The following is a 19,073-nucleotide window of genomic DNA, read 5'->3' as shown; positions in this document are numbered from 1 at the left end:
TAAAGATTCAGTACTTTATCACACCCATAGAACTGAAAGGGCTTGTTAATGAGGTGATTACCGTATTTTTCTCACGTTATTGGCCTGCTTTTATTATCGGCCTGTACCCTGCTGCTAACCCCGCATAGCACTGCTGGAGCAGCATTAGCATTAGCCGCTAACCACAGCGCTAGCTTTTTTGCTGTTTAGAGGCAACTATATCAGACTGTATTCCTCACATTTACCATGTTAAAACAAGCTACTGGGAAGGAACCGCTGGCTGATTCGCTGAATGCTTGGCTTTCTGTAACACTCAGGGTTCCTCAGTGTTGCGCTGTCAGGCGGCATTAGCCACTAATTGCTAGCGGTTATCCGCTAAGTGGTGAGACCTGCTGAATTTAAAAGGAAAGCATGGCGACACCCCTGTTCCTACTACTAGTTAGCCTTATAATCTAGTGTGCATGTATGAAAACAGACCAGAAAATAGACCTTCACTGATAGTGTGCCTTATCATCAGTTGTGCCTTATAGTGATAGAAAAATGCTGTGTTGGGAGTAGGGTTGCAATGGTACAAGATTTTTAAGATATGATACCTTGTCAGGCTAGTCAGGAATATTTTTAAGTTACACTTAAAAGTTTTCCAGCGATCTAAAGCACTGCCACTATGCTCGGGAGATTGCTGGTTTGAATCCTGGTCATGCAGCTTGCCATCAGCAGCCGGAGCCCCGAGAGAGCACAATCGGCCTTGCTCTCTCTGGGTGGGTAGATGGGTAATCCATGCTCAGAAGGTAAAAATATGGGCCTGTGTACAGGTGACAGTAACAAGAAGTTCTGTTCCTTTACCTCGTGATTTAATGTAGCAGTCTTGACAGTTGAGAACACCGTTCCGAATCCGAACGTCAGTTCCTGTGCTTGTGTCACCAAGTAGCCCTTTGCACACACCACACTGGAACAAAGAGAGAGAGAGAGAGAGAGAGAGAGAGAGAGATTTTAGACCTCCTTCATTCACATCAATGGTTCACTAATATGCACTGATGTGCTAAACGTCACGGGATGAGGAGTTGGTGTCGTGTCCCCCTATTTTTGAAGCATGTCGTATGGGATATCCTATAGGATATGCTTGTACTCATGTCTGTCTCATGGACAATTCTAACCAGACACCACCGGTCACAATCATTACCACCCACTGCCCTTACTGTACACTGTGATGATAATGAATGCCTTCTATGATGTATTGCTGCTACACCCACTATCAGGCCTTGATAAAACTCTAATAATTCACATTGCCTTGCCATAAGCCATCAGTGTTCATCCTCACCCATGAGCTATTACCTCACTATATCCACCTATAGATAACCCTTCATGATCAATAGACATACTGCTATCCCATGACCTTTTTTTTTAGGAAAATTTTAGAATGTAAAGGAGCATTAATTTAATCATTAATTAAATTAATGTATGTATAATGTATGTATCATCAGGTATTAAGGAAACTTGCCAAGTTTAAGCACGACAGCTGATTTCAGCAGAGCTTCAGCCAGTATTTTATTATTTGAACTGTGTGGTATGTCACGAGGTCACCCGGTTCCATTTCCACAGTGCACAGGTGTAGACAACAGCACGCAAACAGAATGCTGCAGCCATGGAAACGGGCGGGCTGGCTATTTTTCGGATGAACAGGTAATCACTGAGCTTCAGTAAGGTTGCTTAACCATAGCTGAGTAATTTATTACCATTTTGGACACATAAACATATATATATATATATATATATATATATATATATATATATTCACTGATCAGTTACAGAGTAAGACTTGTAGTCGCTTGCCACTGTGTATAAATTTATAATATATAGTATATATATATATATATAGTATAAAAATATAACCACTGTTATAAGGTATTATCTAGACCAGGGGTGTCCAAACATTTTTGTTGGGGGCCAGAAGGAGAAATATATTTGAAGTCACGGGCCACAGACTCTGTAATAAAACACATAATGAAATAAACCACTTTAAATAATACATTTTCCTGATTATTTCATTTACACACTATTTTACTTGACTAACTATCTTTATCTTTGACAGTGTTGTGTAAACTAAGATTTTTCAAATTGATGTTTAATTTCATGATGTCTCTTAATATTAAACTCCTTAATTACGGCAACTTTTAGACTCTTTAGCCCGTTTTCTGCGCTACAACTGCGCCCCCTCCCCGCTTTTAGACTCTTTGGCCCGTTTTACTGCGGTAGAAATGCGCACCCTCTCCGCTTTTAGACTCTTAGGCCCGTTTTTCTGCGCTAGAAATGCGCACCCTCCCCACTTTTAGACTCTTTGGCCTGTTTTTCTGCGGTAGAAATGCGCACCCTCTCCGCTTTTAGACTCTTTGGCCCGTTTTTCTGCGCTAGAAATGTGCACTCTCTCCGCTTTTAGACTCTTTGGCCCGTTTTTCTGCGCTAGAAATGCGCACCCTCTCCGACTCTTTGGCCCGTTTCTGACACCTAGCGTTTAAACTTTGAATCTCACAATATATATATATATATATATATATATATATATATATATATATATATTCACTGATCAGTTACAGAGTAAGACTTGTAGTCGCTTGCCACTGTGTATAAATTTGGCAACCAGTGTGAGCTTCGCGTTTCCATTTTGGAAATTGGACTTCTGTTACTTCCGCTATTTCACACACTTGCACACGCATTTATTACTGATTGTTTGTTTGGTTGCAATATTTTAAAGCTTCTTAATCCCAAACAAACCTTAAAGCACTGGATGTGGAAGTAGAGCCCCAGAGTCTCGATGATCATAGCCGCTCCTTTCCCCAGTGGATGTGCACAGCTGGAGCAAAGCTTCTTACCACTTACTGACCTGCAGAGGACGCCAAAACACAACAAATCTCACTTATTAGAAGATCCTTAGAAAAAGCAACTATTTTTCAAACCCATCGTTAAAACAAATCAAATTAATATCATATTTTCTGTTTTATCATGGTATCTTATCATATACGAATACTGCCACAATATATCTTACATTTGTGTACATATTTTAAAGCCCAAATTTAGAAAAAGTTATATTATATTTTTTGGATATACAGCTTGTTTCATCTGGTCAACTTTATACTCATTAGACAGACCTGGATTTTACTGTAACAAAGATGAAAATCAAGTGGCAATCAAAAGAGGAGCCTCTCATGCAGAAATTCACATAATTCCACATAATTCCAAATGATTCACAATCCAATGTACACATACAAAGGTATAAAACAGCAATACATGAGCTGCAAATGCCAACATATACAACTACAAGCAAAGATCAAGCACTGTACCATGGTCTGGATGGAAATGCTTCATACACACGGTCACATCATGTGTTTCAGGGTTCATACAACCCTGGTGTTCACAGTGACATTTTCAGGGACATTACAATATAGAATAGTATTATGAATAGCAAAAGATTAAAACTATAAAATGAATCTTAATCTTTATAAATTGATTGTAGGTTCTCTTAATTTTTTGTACCACAGGTTCTCAAACATTTTAGACCATGTAGCACCTATACTCAAACTAAAAATTAAAAGGTACCACCTACAAGTCATCTACAAAAACGTATGCAAAGCAAACTAGGGTGAACGAGATGGACAAAAAATGCAAATGTGTAAAAAAGCTATTGGATATGCTGCTGTCACTGTGAAGCACAATAAATCAATGCTACAAATTCCAGTAGAAATGAAGCAAAATTACTTTTGGAGAAAATTATGCTTATTTTAGAGACTGAATTATTGATTTTATCCAGTTGGGCATACCTTGGTACACCATGCCTTTGCTTGTATGCATTAAAACCACTGGAACCACACGTACCACAGCTTGAAAACCACTGTTATAAGGTATTATCTAGACCAGGGGTGTCCAAACTTTTTTTGTTGGGGGCCAGAAGGAGAAATATATTTGAAGTCACGGGCCACAGACTCTGTAATAAAACAAATAATGAAATATACCACTTTAAATAATACTATTTCCTGATTATTTCATTTACACACTATTTTACTTGACTAACTATCTTTATCTTTGACAGTGTTGTGTAAACGAAGATTTTTCAAATTGATGTTTAATTTCATGATGTCTCTTAATATTAAACTCCTTAATTACGGCAACTTTTAGACTCTTTGGCCCGTTTTCTGCGCTACAACTGCGCACCCTCCCCGCTTTTAGACTCTTTGGCCCGTTTTTCTGCGCTAGAAATGCGCACCCTCTCCGCTTTTAGACTCTTAGGCCCGTTTTTCTGCGCTAGAAATGCGCACCCTCCCCGCTTTTAGACTCTTTGGCCCGTTTTTCTGCGCTAGAAATGCGCACCCTCTCCGCTTTTAGACTCTTAGGCCCGTTTTTCTGCGCTAGAAATGCGCACCCTCTCCACTTTTAGACTCTTTGGCCCGTTTTTCTGCGCTAGAAATGCGCACCCTCTCCGCTTTTAGACTCTTAGGCCCGTTTTTCTGCGCTAGAAATGCGCACCCTCCCCGCTTTTAGACTCTTTGGCCCGTTTTTCTGCGCTAGAAATGCGCACCCTCTCCGCTTTTAGACTCTTAGGCCCGTTTTTCTGCGCTAGAAATGCGCACCCTCTCCGCTTTTAGACTCTTTGGCCCGTTTTTCTGCGCTAGAAATGCGCACCCTCTCCGCTTTTAGACTCTTTGGCCCGTTTTTCTGCGCTAGAAATGCGCACCCTCTCCGACTCTTTGGCCCGTTTCTGACACCTAGCGTTTAAACTTTGAATCTCACATTATAAAAACCTGCTTAACAGCGGGCCAACTTTCATTCTATTTCTAAAATACCTCGCGTGCCACTCCAAAAACGGAAACGGGCCGCAAATGACCCGCAGGCCGCAGTTTGGACACCGCTGATCTAGACAATATAATGCATCATAAATGCATTGCCCTGAATGATTTTTCTTGTGATTTCAAAAAGTAAAAGTAAAAAAACTGTGTGTGTCTGCAGGTATGAAAGTGGAAGTGGGTGACTGATAGTGGTCCTACCTGCTGGGCGATGGGGGCGGTGTGTCTTGTGACGATGGAGGTGAATTAGATGAGTGCGTCCCTAAAATGTTTTCATACGAGCCAGTCCTGACCAAGCACACACGCACAGACATACAACCACAGACATGAGAACGCAAGCAGAGTGGAGTTCTTCGCTTAGCTAATAGCGTGCTCTCATTCTTTCCTTACTATTTCTTACTGGAGGATCATCTAAATATGAAAAGCAGGGGTGGGATAAAAAATCGATATTGCGATTTTTTTTGTGTCATTTTTGTTTGATTGATATGTTTAGTGAAACATACACTAAGGAAAATAAGTGTTTGATATGCTGCAGATTTTGCACGTATTTCCCACCTAAAAAAAATGAAGAGGTCTGCAATTTTTTTAGCGTAAGTACACTTCAACTGTGAGAGACAGAATCTAGAAAAAAAAATGAAAATTACATTGTATGATTTTTAAATGATTACCTATGTGTTTGCAGTAAGCAGAAGTTTTTGTTCTTAACTTACTGGGGATGTACTTTAATATGCTTAGTATTATTTTATAAAACTGCGTTTTTACGATGATACAATACTTTTACTACATGTTTTTATAGAGGCCTATATCCCTATTTCTGCAATAAAACCGTACTTCAATGAAATCTGTTAGCAAAACATAAAGTTTGTGTCGCTTATAAAAATTTAAACGGTGCTGATGAACATTTTATGTATTAAAACTTTACTTTAAATTTTTACTTTAGAAATTAAACCTTTAATATGTTTTTTAATGTTCAGTTGGGCAGCTCACACATATATACTTTTAAATTGTATTAAATAGTGGCAGAAATACCATCTGACTAGTAAACTCAGTATAAATTTAGTGCGTATTTATATCATTTTAATTACAAAGTAATTAAAGTAGCAATATATAGTATAAATTAGTGGTTCCAACATAACATAACTTAAGTACAGACAAAGTATTCTTTTTATATATAATTTTTCACAAGGGCATTAACAGAATCAGATGCCGTGAAGCATCGCATATTGAGTATCGCAGAAACACATTAATATGAAGTAAAGTTTTTATTGTCATCGTGGGAAATGTATTGTGATATCATATCGTGAGATGCTCTGTGATTCCCACCCCTACTAAAAAGTGTCCTTAATATGTATGAAGGTGATACATATTGACTAAATGAAAAAACTCCACAAATCTTACTGTTGTCTGTAATTATAGAACAACAAAGTGTCCTATATGATCAGTGGACCTCTGTATAACAAAAGTTAGTGGAACATTTGTGTAAATTCATTTCTTTCAGAACATAATCCTTAAAAAAAAATGCACTTTTAAGGAATGAAAAATAGAAAAAAATTATTAATGATTTGCAAAGAAAGAAAGAAAGCAAGCAAAACATAACTGAACAAATGATCACATAAAATAGCAAAGCCAAGCTAAGAAACAACATATACATATAACAATATGCACGCCCCGCCCCCTTACTCCCCCAACACACCCACACACACCTCCTCATTCTGGGGGGCTGTGCCTGAGAAGGGCCTGTATTGCGATCCAGCGAGGCTGTTTTCTTCCACTCTGACCTGCTCTCTGACTTAGAGCTCCAAGTCCCATCTGCACGAACACACACCATGTTAAATCAACCAGTTTAACTACAGATCAGTTTACTGTACTAATACTTCATCACTGAAAGGGCTGAATAATTTTGCTTATTTAAATATTCAATGAACCCCTAATAAATACTGTCTTTTCAATTAAGATTATTTTATTTACTCATATAGCTTTAAAACAACACATTTTTTTAACTTTTTAACACTTTATGCACTTCAGCCCTAAATGATAAAAAAAAAACTATACAGCCCTAATGCTTCTGAAATACAGGTCTGGGAAAAAAAGAAACCACTTAAAAATTTGGAGTTTCTTTGATTTTACCAAATTGAAAACCTCTGGAATATAATCAAGAGGAAGATGGATGATCACAAACCATCAAACCACCAAACTGAACTGCTTGAATAAAGTTTTGCACCAGGAGTAAAGAAGCATAAAGTTATCCAAAAGCAGTGTGTAAGACTGGTGGAGGAGGAGAACATGATGCCAAGATGCATGAAAAAAACTGTGATTAAAAACCACCAGGGTTATTCCACCAAATATTGATTATTTCTGAACTCTTAAAACTTTATGAATATGAACTTTATTTTTTCTTTGTATTATTTGAGGTCTGAAAGCTCTGCATCATTTTTCTTATTTCAGCCATTTCTCGTTTTCTGTAAATAAATGCTCTAAATGAGAATATTTTTATTTGGAATTTGGGAGAAATGTTGTCTGTAGTTTATAGAATAAAACAACAATGTTCATTTTACTCAAACATAAACCTATAAATAGCAAAATCTCTCTTAAGTTACCTTGTATGAACTGCAGCTGTGGTGTAGCTGACTGACTCTCCTGATGTTCTGCTCCTTGGCCGTTCTGCTGTGCGGGTGCGATTGCTTCTGCCTGATCAGTGCTGTTCAGGGACATGAGGTACTGTGTATTAAACTGAAGATTGTTATTGATTATTTTATTAATTAATTTACTTTACTGTACTGTACAAACCACATTATGAGCTTCAATATGTGAACACTTATAGAGTGAAGCCCATCTGATGTGATGCACCATTTACACACTGTTTCACACCTGTCCCCTGAGGTAGTACCACATGATCAATGTACATACTGCTGTTCCATGACTTTTGGCATGGCAGAACTATTCAAGCCGAGTTAATTGGCTTATCCTGTAAAAACCTTTCACCTTGGAACATCACCTTGAAATCCTCCCCTCTAAGAATTAGACAACCTTTCATGCACACAATACAGATATAGCTACAGCACTGGAGTTCTGAGGTTCAGCAACCTAGCTGCTGCTTAATGAGTTAATTTTAGGCCATTGTATGTCTATAAGAAAGGGGACAGATTGGGCAGCAGTTAATTATTATTGTTCATTTCTTAATTCCTCTCTGATATGAAGCTGAAATGTGCTTTAATACGATTTTAGTTTATTTTACTTTACATTCCACCTTAAATGCTGTAGCCTCTGCTATCTGTTGAACCATTTAAGGTGGAACGGGAAAGACAAACTACTAAGGATTTCGTATGCTTGTTATGAAGAAAATGTCCAGAAAACATACAAACTACCGGTACATATTAAACTATGGTAAAATAGTGGTTATCATAATTTTTTAATTTAAAAAAAAATATATATATTTATGGATTTCTTAATTTGGTCGAGATTATGTTCCCCCTCTGTTTTGAGTGTGCCTCTAAAAAATCTCTGTTTGAAGGGTCATGTAGCCCTAACTCTTCACCCTATAACTCAAACCTAACATGAATCAGGACATCACATGCAAAACAGAGGGGAGGGGCTAAGTGGTGAGATGGGATTGGGCCAAACTGTGCATGAGCAGATGAGCTAGCTACAGTTGCTAACTGTGCACCAGTAAGGCAGCAGTTTCTAATACAGCACAGTGGACTATGAGTGCATAACCCTAGTATTATACAAATGTTACCTGTGTTCCACCCCATTTTTCTGCTGTTTCTCCAGCATTTCCCGTTTTTTATCCCAGTCAGCCAGAGAGAGGACGACCGAGTCTTGAGGAGGTGTGGAAACCGCAGGACATTCTGTTACGGCGGGGGGAGACTGAGCTGAAATGCTTGGGGTCAATGGTGTTGTGGTCTCCTCCAGGATCCGTCGCTCCTATTAGACAACAACAGATATACAATATCGTTCAAAAAATGTAGAACAACTACAGTTTTTTTTATTTGTTTATTTTAGATAGTTACGATTTTGCTATTTATAGGTTTATGTTTGAGTAAAATGAACATTGTTGTTTTATTCTATAAACTACAGACAACATTTCTCCCAAATTCCAAATAAAAATATTTAAGTCATTTAGAGCATTTATTTACAGAAAATGAGAGAAATGGCTAAAATAACAAAAAAAAAAAGATTCAGAGCTTTCAGACCTCAAATAATGCAAAGAAAACAAGTTCATATTCATAAAGTTTTAAGAGTTCAGAAAGAATCAGTATTTGGTGGAATAACCCTGGTGGTTTTTAATCACAGTTTTTTTCATGCATATTGGCATCATGTTCTCCTCCACCAGTCTTACACACTGCTTTTGGATAGCTTTATGCCACTCCTGGTGCAAAAATTCAAGCAGTTTAGCTTGGTTTGATGGCTGAGATCAATTTGGTAAAATCAAAATCAATGTCCAAAATGCCGGTCTCTCCTATACTACTAATGGTAATAAATTACCCAGCTATAGTTAGCAACCTGACTGAAGCTCAGAGATGAACTGTTCATCAGAAAATTATTTAACTCTGCATGTGGAGATGGGACTGGGAGAATGGTGGTGGGCAAGTCTTAATATTTAAAGATACATCCTTATCAAGTTAGGAGTTTCTGCAGAAAAAAAATAATCCTTAATGGTACTTTAAGTAAAAAAAAAAAAAATATATATATATATATTAAAACTGTATATTGCTAACAAAAATGGGAGGACTGCTTTTTTAGGAAACACTGGGCGTAATGTGCAATCAACCAATCATTATGTCACAATAAACATTGCCTTTAAGAGGCAGGTGCACTCTGAACTTTGAATATGCCATAAATGTATCTGAAGACGTCTCACTTTGAGACTACCAAGCCATACAGATGAAGACATATTCACACGCACCTTTAAAACCCCTATTTAACTGATACAGGCACAATGTGTAAAAACAGACTGTTGGTGGAGTGTAAGATAACAATGAGCATCGTGACACACCTTGCGCCGGGTGTAAGATAGGGCCCTATATTTTCCATGCATGTTTTATGGATTACTTTTCCATCTAATAGTGATTGTAAGGACTGAAAGTTTGCCACACCTCTTCATTGTGTTTCCTCTCCTCTTCTTCCACCTCCTTTTGTGCCTTCTCCCACTCCTTCTTTAGCCGTTCTTGTTCCTGCTGATACTTCTCCTGCAGAGATACATATAGAGATAGACAGAATGAGACAGACACGAAGCTCAACACGAACATCAACATGGAGGAACAAGGGATTTGAAGAGGTTTCATTTTAAGAGACTTAAGGAAAATGAAACAGAACAGAAACAGTGACATAAAATGTGATGAAAAGACTGATGATGAAGATGATGAGGAAAATGAGGGAGATAAATAAAGGTCTCTACGGGAGACTACTGATGTTTCAGGTGCTTGGGTGCTACATTCTTACACATGACAGCCAGGTGGACATCTCTGGATTACATGCTAAGCTAAGCTAAGCTAAGCTAAATGTTATAATTAGATCCCAAACAGTAATTTTTTCTATTGTGGTAGTATATCACCAGGTATTAGGCCATATGGAATGCCGCCATCTTGGATTCTACTTCAGTTTTTCAACTGGAAATGTAGTAGTGTGACACATCAGATTGGTACAGAATTTCATCAGGAAAACAGTGGTGTGCATCATTTTAATGGTCAAACTGTAATGTGTATGCAATGGGGTGTAACGGTATAGAAAATTCACGGTTTGGTTCACACCTCTGTACAAACCCACAGTTTGAAAAAACCCACGAAAATGTCTTTTTTTTTGTTTTGGAAAGTGATATAAAAGCAGCAGGTAGGTCCTCTAGTTCCTGTGTGTCTTTTCCTGACTGGTGCACTGTTTCCAGTCACCATTCTCAGCCATGTGCTCAGAGCTAAACCTCTCAGGGCAGGCTATGGGCTAAGTCAGTAGCGAGTTGCTAATAGCAACAGTGCTACAGCTACACTGTCCGCATTACATTGATTGGTTTCACAAGTCTCCTATAGACTGCCTTTACCGTGTATTCTGCGTGCGTTTACGTGAACCAAACCGTGACCCCTGTACCGTGACGGTTCGTAAAAAACACACATACCGTTACACCCCTAGTATGCAAACAGTATGACCATGGCAAGCTTTTTCAGGGTTTTGCACATATTTTACTATGGATTTAATCACGGCCGTAAGCTTCTCCTTACAGAATGTAGATTATGTTTAGCATTGCTGAAGCTGTGGAAGGTCATGCGCCACACCTGCAATGGTCAGTGTGTACCTGTAGCAGGCGCTCCTGCTCTTGCTGCCACCTCTCCTGCCGCTTACGCTCCTCATTAGGATCCCATGTCCAGTGATCAACACGCTTTGCAAGGTTTAAAATCGGGGTTTCGATCTGACACACACAAGTACACACACACATACACAGAAAACAGGAAGAAGGAGGAAAAGGGGAGTAACAGGACAGCTTGCAGTAGTTCTACTCGGTACCGAATAAACAAAGGAACACAGAAAAAAAGAAAAGAAAAGGCGAAAGAAGGGATGGGAAAAAAGGGAGAAAGTAACATAAAGGTACTCACACATTCGCTGGTGAAGTCAAGTCCGTCTGCGGAAGACAAGTCGATATGCACTGAATTAGTTATAGTTATATACAATTACAGTTGCTTACTCAAGCACAAAAGCACAAAAATCAGGAAAAGACATGATATTTTAAGACACGATTATTAATACTATTATTAATACTTATAAAATCTAAGTTGACAATAGGGTTGGGAGATGCTCTTTAAAAAATTCCAATAGATTATTCCAAATTATAGTGGATTTATAGTGGTTCAGTATATGTACTTGACTTTATTGTACAGCACTTTGTCCGGCACTTGCAGTTTTTTTTTTTATGTGCTGTTGAAAAAAAAGATTATCTGACTTGATGAATAATTTTAGCTGACTCCAATATTACTGAAGACATAAAATACAAATTTTAGTCTGGAACCGAATCAATTAGATCAGGGGTCGACAACAGGCAGTATGGCAGATGTGGCCCGCAAGCATGAGAAATCTGGCCCGTGAGATTGTTTCAACTATAATGAACAATAATGAAAAAAAAAATAAAAATAAAATGATTCTCTGGCGAGCTTTTGTTTACATCCCTCCCCTGTCTTTCTGTCATGCTCGGCGTGACTTTAGTTTCCTCCCATTCTCGTTTTTTCGCACATTTTTGGGCTCCCTATCTCCTTATGAGGGCGTTTTTAGCCAGCTGTGTCCCAATTCACTAGCCAGGGCAGTGGTAGCGTATTAGATGACGACCCTGACGACACGTGTTCGATTCCTTTTTTTTCTTGGGTTTACCTGCTTTGAATTCAACTGTCCTGTAATTGGGTTCAACAACCCTCTGGGCTGGAGAGCTACTGGCCTGTAGTTGTTTAGCAAAAATGATTAGCAAGAAGAGCCCACTCTTGTGATTGAGCAGATATGCTGACAATTTTATTTATGTTTAATTTTGGATATTTAAAATAAAAATATATTCCAATTAGATCTGTGTATTTTTATAAATTAAAAGTGCACTGTTTATAAAAGTGTGCAACTGCATTAATACTTTATTTCTTTATTAATAATAATATCACAATGGCAATGTGGGACAATATATCCTCATCCACATTTTTAAAAGTGTGCATGCAAACTAATAGTAAAAATAGTACAAAATATCCCTAATAAGAATCTGAACTCTAAGGTGGATCCTATCTATCCCTACCTGGTGTTTACAGTACTGTTCACACAGTACAACTTGTTCTCTTTTAATCTGGAATGTTTAAACACTACATTTTGTGCAACTATACTATTGTTGTGCCAAAAATACTGTTGAATCACCCAAGCCTAGTTGACAACACAGCTAAAGAAGACATGAACAACCATAAAAACAAAGCAGGACATGACAATGAATGCAAGAACATGGCACGTCCATGTTTAAACATATTTAAAACCTAAAGCGCCATGGAGAATGCTGCAGAACGTACAGATTATAATGAAAATACACAAATAAATGTATACTTTAAAAAAAGCCATTATAATAAAGCCTAGTGAGACTACAAACTTGTTTTCTTTGCATTATTTGAGGTCTGAAAGCTCTGCGTCTTTTTTGTTATTTCAGCCATTTCTCATTTTCTGCAAATAAATGTTCTAAATAACAATATTTTAATTTTTATTTATTTAATGTTAATTTTATTTAAACATATACCTATACATAGCAAAATCAGAGAAACTGATTCATAAACTGAAGTGCTCTCTTAATTTTTTCCAGAGCTGTATATTTTATACTAGTACTAGTAATAGCTTATCTCTTCTACTGCTCCCGGCTTCAGGAGTAATGGCGACACTCGGAGCTGAAGCTCGCGTTATGGGTTTTTAATGAGCTTCTTCTGCACTTTTTCTAAGTTATTAATGCCTCGTTTTAAATGTCAGGGCTCTCAGGATTCTAGCAAGGAGGTGTAAAGCTATTTTGAGCCTGAATAACATTGGAAAAAGCGATTTATCAGGGCAAATTATGCCCCGTGTCGCCCAGTCTGAAGGGTGTTTGGACAAGCTGTTAAAATTTCTGGATCTCTGAACGCTGTGGGAGAACGGAGGTGCGCTATTCATCAAAGGTAAGAACTTTATATCATGTTTTACTACAACAAAAGTCCATTTTAAACCAGAGTTCTCCTTTAACTCTGGACCAAGTCTCAGTTTCAGTAGTTAAGTGTAGAATTAGATGTTTGACGGGTGAAGTGCAAACTTGAAAGCTCTTATCGTAACACAATATATCACCAAGTCCTACTTTTAATGAAGCACAATAATGGACAGCCAATAAAACAGTAACAGACGTTGATATATTATAGAAGCCGTTTAACAACAACCAGTCTTTTATTACTCTCACATAGTGCCCCCAGCAGTTCTGTGCAGCAGCTCAGCATGGACAAATCAACGAGGACTGGACCCACAGTAGAGCACAAGAAGCGAGAGAGGTTCTGGGTGGATGAGCATGACCTCATGACCTCATAACTCCACCCCGACCCAAAAAAGCACAGCTGGGCTAACCCAGGCACCCATGTACAATGATCAATTTTACCTGTCGGAGCGAAGAACTCCCAGCGTAACCTAGAGTTACTGGAGGTGAGTGAGGGGTCTGACAAACACACAGAAATACACACACACACACCCCGAAACCAGCCGGAGAGAAGAGAGGATGGAATACACAGAGAGATATAGACAGGGAGAAAGAGGAACAGGGCCAGAAGCAGAAAATTAAACGACCAAAAATAATAAAAGTGGGGATTTGAAGAAAATATAAAGATGATACATTTTTCTCATTCAGTCTAAAGCTGCGTTTGTGCAGTGTTGGGAAATGCTAATTCCAAAATACTTGGCGGACCAATCGCAGCTGCTGCCTAGTTACATTCCAGGGGAGGTGCACTTCAGCTTCAGACTAATGCAGGGTTTATACAGGCTTCATACAGGATTCATAGGGAATATTTAAAAGCTAACCATCATCCAATGAGGACTCAAACGCAGCATCAGACAAAAGTTCATCATCATCAATTATGTGACCATTACTCCAAAGCACTAAAGGACTACGAGTAGCATAGTTTTATTACCTGTCAGAGAAAGTGACTGGGACATATCATCAGCCTGTCTTGAGTCGGCAGAAGAAACTTCGTCAGAAGGCTTCTGGGCTGAGGCATCTGAACTGCTTAGCTAGAAAACAGACATTGATGTGAAGATGACATCGAAATATATGTTTGAGATACATTTATATTCTAGAAAAATGACTATTAAAGTCTAAAAGTTATATAAATTATAGGTTACTTTAGAGAAATTACAGATAAAGCCAGAAAGTGTTATTTATTATTTCCTACACCTTTAATCTCTGAAACCTGAACTCTTCTATTTTTTATTTCTCTTTTATTTTCTCTTTGGGCTAATTGACACCTGATTAGTGTACAAACTTTAAAAGAATTACCTTTTTACAATATTGTAGTTTCTGAGACAAATGATGTATGTCCCTATATGAGGACTTAAGTTTTATATTTCAACAGAACACAATAAAATTAGTAATGATGTGCAAAACAACAAGTGAAGTAAAAAACAATCATTTACTGTATTTACTGTTCATTTACATTTCTGAACAAAATCCAAACTGTAGCGTGTTAAACTCTTCGGCCACCACTAGGTGTCAGAATAATGGCCTCATAAGTGGACACCAGGCCCTTGTAAAGCAAAATTTAGTGTTGTGGTCTAGTGATGTCCACACATGTGGACGCCAGGTCCTAGGACACTAGAACAGGAAAAGGTCGGGCTGACCCACATGGCAACAACTTCAGCAACTAAACGTTTGTCTGGGCCAGGCAGCACTGCTACTGGGTTATTATAAAACAGGGGGTTATAATCTCAATTCTAGACCATTCAGGACACACACTCGGTATTACCTGGTCAGTACTGGACATATCTGTTGTAGGAACTGGGTGGATCTGCGTGAGCTCCGTCACAATGGTTGTCTTTATAACACAGTTGCGCTTCACTGTTGTGTTGGAAACTGTCTGCTTCTCTTCTGCAAATTAAAACAATCACAAAATAATGGCAGTTTAATTCATTTCAATGATTGAATTAATGTAATTTAGTTCAAGGCATCTTAGTACAATACATTACATTACATTACATTACATTACATTTAGCAGACGCTTTTGTCCAAAGCGACTTACAATAGTCAAGTACGATGTAAAATAAGTTTAAAGGTAAAACATCTTTGGATAGGGATAAAAGGAGGACAAAGGGGAATAATAGGATAGAGGAGTGAAGGAGAGGAAGAAGGAAATGAGGTTAGAAGTAGTTAGTGTGTTAGAGGTGTTAGGAGAGTAAGTGCTCTTTGAAGAGCTCTGTCTTCAGGAGTTTATTAAAGATAGCGAGAGATTCTCCTGATCTGGTAGTAGAAGGTAGTTAGTTAGAGGTGTTAGGAGAGTAAGTGCTCTTTGAAGAGCTCTGTCTTCAGGAGTTTATTAAAGATAGTGAGAGATTCTCCTGATCTGGTAGTACCTTCCACTACCAGATCAGGAGAATCTCTCACTATCTTTAATAAACTCCTGAAGACAGAGCTCTTCAAAGAGCACTTACTCTCCTAACACCTCTAACTAACTACCTTCTACTACCAGATCAGGAGAATCTCTCGCTATCTTTAATAAACTCTGTATGAGAACAGTCTGGATTGCTTTGTGTGAATGTTTGGCAAAGCGAGGCGACATTCATTGGAGGAGCGCAGCGGCCGGGAGGTAGCGTAAGCCTTCAGGAGTGAGTGCAGGTAGGAAGGAGCCTGTTCTGTCATCACCTTGTAGGCGATTGTAAATGAAGTATTATTTGTTGTTGTTTTTTCTGTACAGGAGTGTATATGGAGTATCCACACTTCCATACTTTAGCTATTTGTACCAACAGTCCTCCTTTAATTAGAAGTTAAAGTATTACAGGTAGTACAAAAAAAAAAGGCTTCAACCTGTTATTTCTGAATGTGTGAGTGTCGAGGAGGTCTCCTCCTCACTGCTCTTCTCCTGAGGACTGCACGGAGCATCTGTCTCCTCTTTTATCTGGCTGGAGACAGTAGATAAGGTCTGAGTGGTTTGTGGTGCTATGCTCTCGCTGGATGGTGAGACTTCAGGTTCTTGTTGGTGAGTTTTGGCTGGTGGTTTTGGAGGCGCTGGGCAGAAGGTGACAGGTCGCACTACTGGAGTCACTGCCGGGGTCTCTCTTGTTTCCTCTACGCCACATTCTCCATTCAATCGCACCAATCCATCAGTCTGTGGTGAAACACATTTTATACACATTAGTGAACACATTTAGTAAGTGAGCAGGTAACTATGAGAGGAGGTATTAGAGGTGTTACATTAATAACAGTATGGACAGATAGATAATACCAAATCACATTTACTGAAAATTACATGTGGGGCTTGGTGTTGGTGTGAACCTAAATGATTTATTCTGTGTATAAACGCTTTTTGTAAAGTATTATTTTTACAATGGAAAGAGAAGTAAACATTTTAAAGCTGATGTCTGTAAATTTTGGGATTTGGGGGATTTAGTGCCTCTCTGATGAGAGTGGGTAATTGAACCGAGCATGCGAAAGAATCATTTTAAACTGGGTGGGTGTGATGCGGTCTCCTTTTTTCAGAGCGGATGAATCCAAAGTCTCCATTGCTCCACCAGCCGCTCACGTTCAGTAAAACTGAGCCTGATCCTCTTTTGGAGGTTGTACATGTGACGTAAGTACGTAACCCTTGACCTTGCTGTCCCTGACCATTCTTATAGATTTAGCCCTTTGCTTAATAAACTGTGTGTTTGGTATTCAATCCAATTACCATACTATAGAAGAAAGCTATAAGAATTCTTAACCAACCAAGACTACTATGAAACAGGGCCCTACACAACGCTCTAAACATAAACAGATATTTTTCCACAGGAATTAAAATGTGTTTATTTTTAATCCATTAAACTGTAAACCTGTATGAGTGGTTAACATATCTATCAAATATAATTCTAAACTTCATTCCACATAAAATATTCCCAGGGTTCTCAGACTAAATGCAGTTGTCATTAACATTATTATTATTATTATATATACTTATCTCCTGCAATAGAAAAATCACGTTCATTCAAATTGGGATTTCAATTAAAAAAATAAAAAAAAATGATTAATCGGTCAGCCCTACACAACAGTCTGCTATAGACATATTGGGAGTAGTAAAGGCAGTGAGTGGGTATATAATATTATAATATTTATAATGCACAGATTAAACTGTTTGCTACATTAGCCTTGTAGCTCCTGTGCAAAGCTTCAGATTTACAACAGGGGGGAACTGATGTTCGATGTTTAACTCATGTTTGATTTATTGCTAAACTATCATTATGTAACAAGTTAAGTAAAGTTAACAACCATGCAAAGATAATGTGACTTTCTTTAACTTACTTTAACTGATTTGTGAGAAGCCTGGTTGAGTTTGGGCTGGCTGTAAGGCTTCGGGGTCAGCAGCGGCACGGGTTTGGAGGGTGGAGGGGGTATCCGTGTAGGCGAGTGCGGTACTTCTGGGATTTTAGGGACTTTAGGGACTTTAGGGACAGGTGCAGGTATTAACTCCGGGGTCTTGGGAAGGCTGTGTACTGAAGTTTGAGGCATGTGCTGGTGGGGCTGTGTTTGGTGTTGTAGTGTTAGAGCGGGCTGAAGATCCACTGGAAGTTCTGCTTCTTCATTAAGTGTATACGTGGTCTGTTGCCTAGAGTGGGTGGGGGAGGGCGTGATCTCTGGTGTAGAGGCAGAAGGGAGTTTTGGGAGTTGTAGTTTTTCTAGTATAGCGTCGCTGATGGTGAAGCGAAGGGCGTAGCGCTGTAGCACCGCCGCCTTCTCCTCTGGAGTCGAGGCTGTACAGTAGAGCTCGTGCAGCTCATGCTCTCGGCGCTCCCTAGAGGAGAGTTAAGGGTAGAGACCAGACAAGACTAAATATTATTGGGTGCCATGGTAACGACAACATTTATTAAAAAAAAAAAAATCCATCTTTCCTATTGGTTCCTAGCAACACTTATTTGCATAATCAGCGTATCTCCCCAAACTCTTAATTACCATCAGTTTGTAGTCTCACCCATCCATGCCTTCCTTGGATATTCTTACTCTTGGATATTCAGTTACTTTTTGTATTTTATGTAATAAAACAAATACGTATTTTTATTTGGGTTGTTACTGCTAGACCACAGTGTTCTAGGCCATTAGAGCAAGTTACCCGCAGTAATCTGATTAAAAACATGCGTCTAGATACAGATATTTCTCCTCACTTCTCCTCCACAATCTCTTTGTAGGTTTTGATGCTCTTCCTGCGAGGGCCACCTTCCTCTTTCAGCATCAGTTTCTCCATCATCTTCCTCTCCTCCTCCTTCTTTATGAGATCCTGAGAGGCACTCCGCCTTCGGTTCTTCCACCGAGCGAGGTCCTACACATAGACACACACAGTTCTACAGTCACTGCAGTGCTGAAAATGACCCACCACCCAAATGATTCATACAGTGTCTGCTCTGTGCTGGTCTATCTCTATTAAACAGCGTGAAAGGAGGATAATAAAGTATGCAGATAGCATACAGCAACAGATACAGAACTACAATCTGCAATTATAGAACTACAAAGTGTCCTTTATATAGATAATTGTTGTAAAAAAACATCATGACAGACCTACTACTAGTAGTACTACTACTGTGCAGTGT

General features: G+C 38.7%; 1 protein-coding gene across 8 annotated transcripts in view; it reads right to left on the bottom strand.

Moving 5' to 3' along the window:
* Positions 1–19,073, bottom strand: part of limch1a (LIM and calponin homology domains 1a) — a 70,897-nt gene that overhangs the window by 3,013 nt on the left and 48,811 nt on the right. For 4 of the 8 annotated variants that reach the window (XM_022681650.2, XM_049472198.1, XM_049472203.1 and 1 more), the window contains 15 exons: positions 18,651–18,805; positions 17,794–18,283; positions 16,327–16,627; positions 15,272–15,393; positions 14,441–14,540; positions 13,915–13,971; positions 11,393–11,418; positions 11,095–11,208; positions 9,908–10,000; positions 8,548–8,735; positions 7,409–7,509; positions 6,515–6,620; positions 5,013–5,099; positions 2,749–2,857; positions 823–925 (listed from right to left, as the gene is read on the bottom strand). In XM_022681650.2, coding sequence (XP_022537371.2) covers positions 823–925; positions 2,749–2,857; positions 5,013–5,099; positions 6,515–6,620; positions 7,409–7,509; positions 8,548–8,735; positions 9,908–10,000; positions 11,095–11,208; positions 11,393–11,418; positions 13,915–13,971; positions 14,441–14,540; positions 15,272–15,393; positions 16,327–16,627; positions 17,794–18,283; positions 18,651–18,805 — 2,152 coding nt within the window. The remainder of the gene's footprint in view (positions 1–822; positions 926–2,748; positions 2,858–5,012; positions 5,100–6,514; positions 6,621–7,408; positions 7,510–8,547; positions 8,736–9,907; positions 10,001–11,094; positions 11,209–11,392; positions 11,419–13,914; positions 13,972–14,440; positions 14,541–15,271; positions 15,394–16,326; positions 16,628–17,793; positions 18,284–18,650; positions 18,806–19,073) is intronic. The other 4 variants (XM_049472200.1, XM_049472201.1, XM_049472199.1 and 1 more) reach the window with 4 other exon arrangements.

The sequence above is a fragment of the Astyanax mexicanus genome, chromosome 25, assembly GCF_023375975.1.
Source record: "Astyanax mexicanus isolate ESR-SI-001 chromosome 25, AstMex3_surface, whole genome shotgun sequence".
Classification (NCBI taxonomy): domain Eukaryota; kingdom Metazoa; phylum Chordata; class Actinopteri; order Characiformes; family Acestrorhamphidae; genus Astyanax; species Astyanax mexicanus.
The sequence above is the reverse complement of the archived record's forward strand: the minus strand, read 5'-3'. Positions and strand labels throughout refer to the sequence as shown.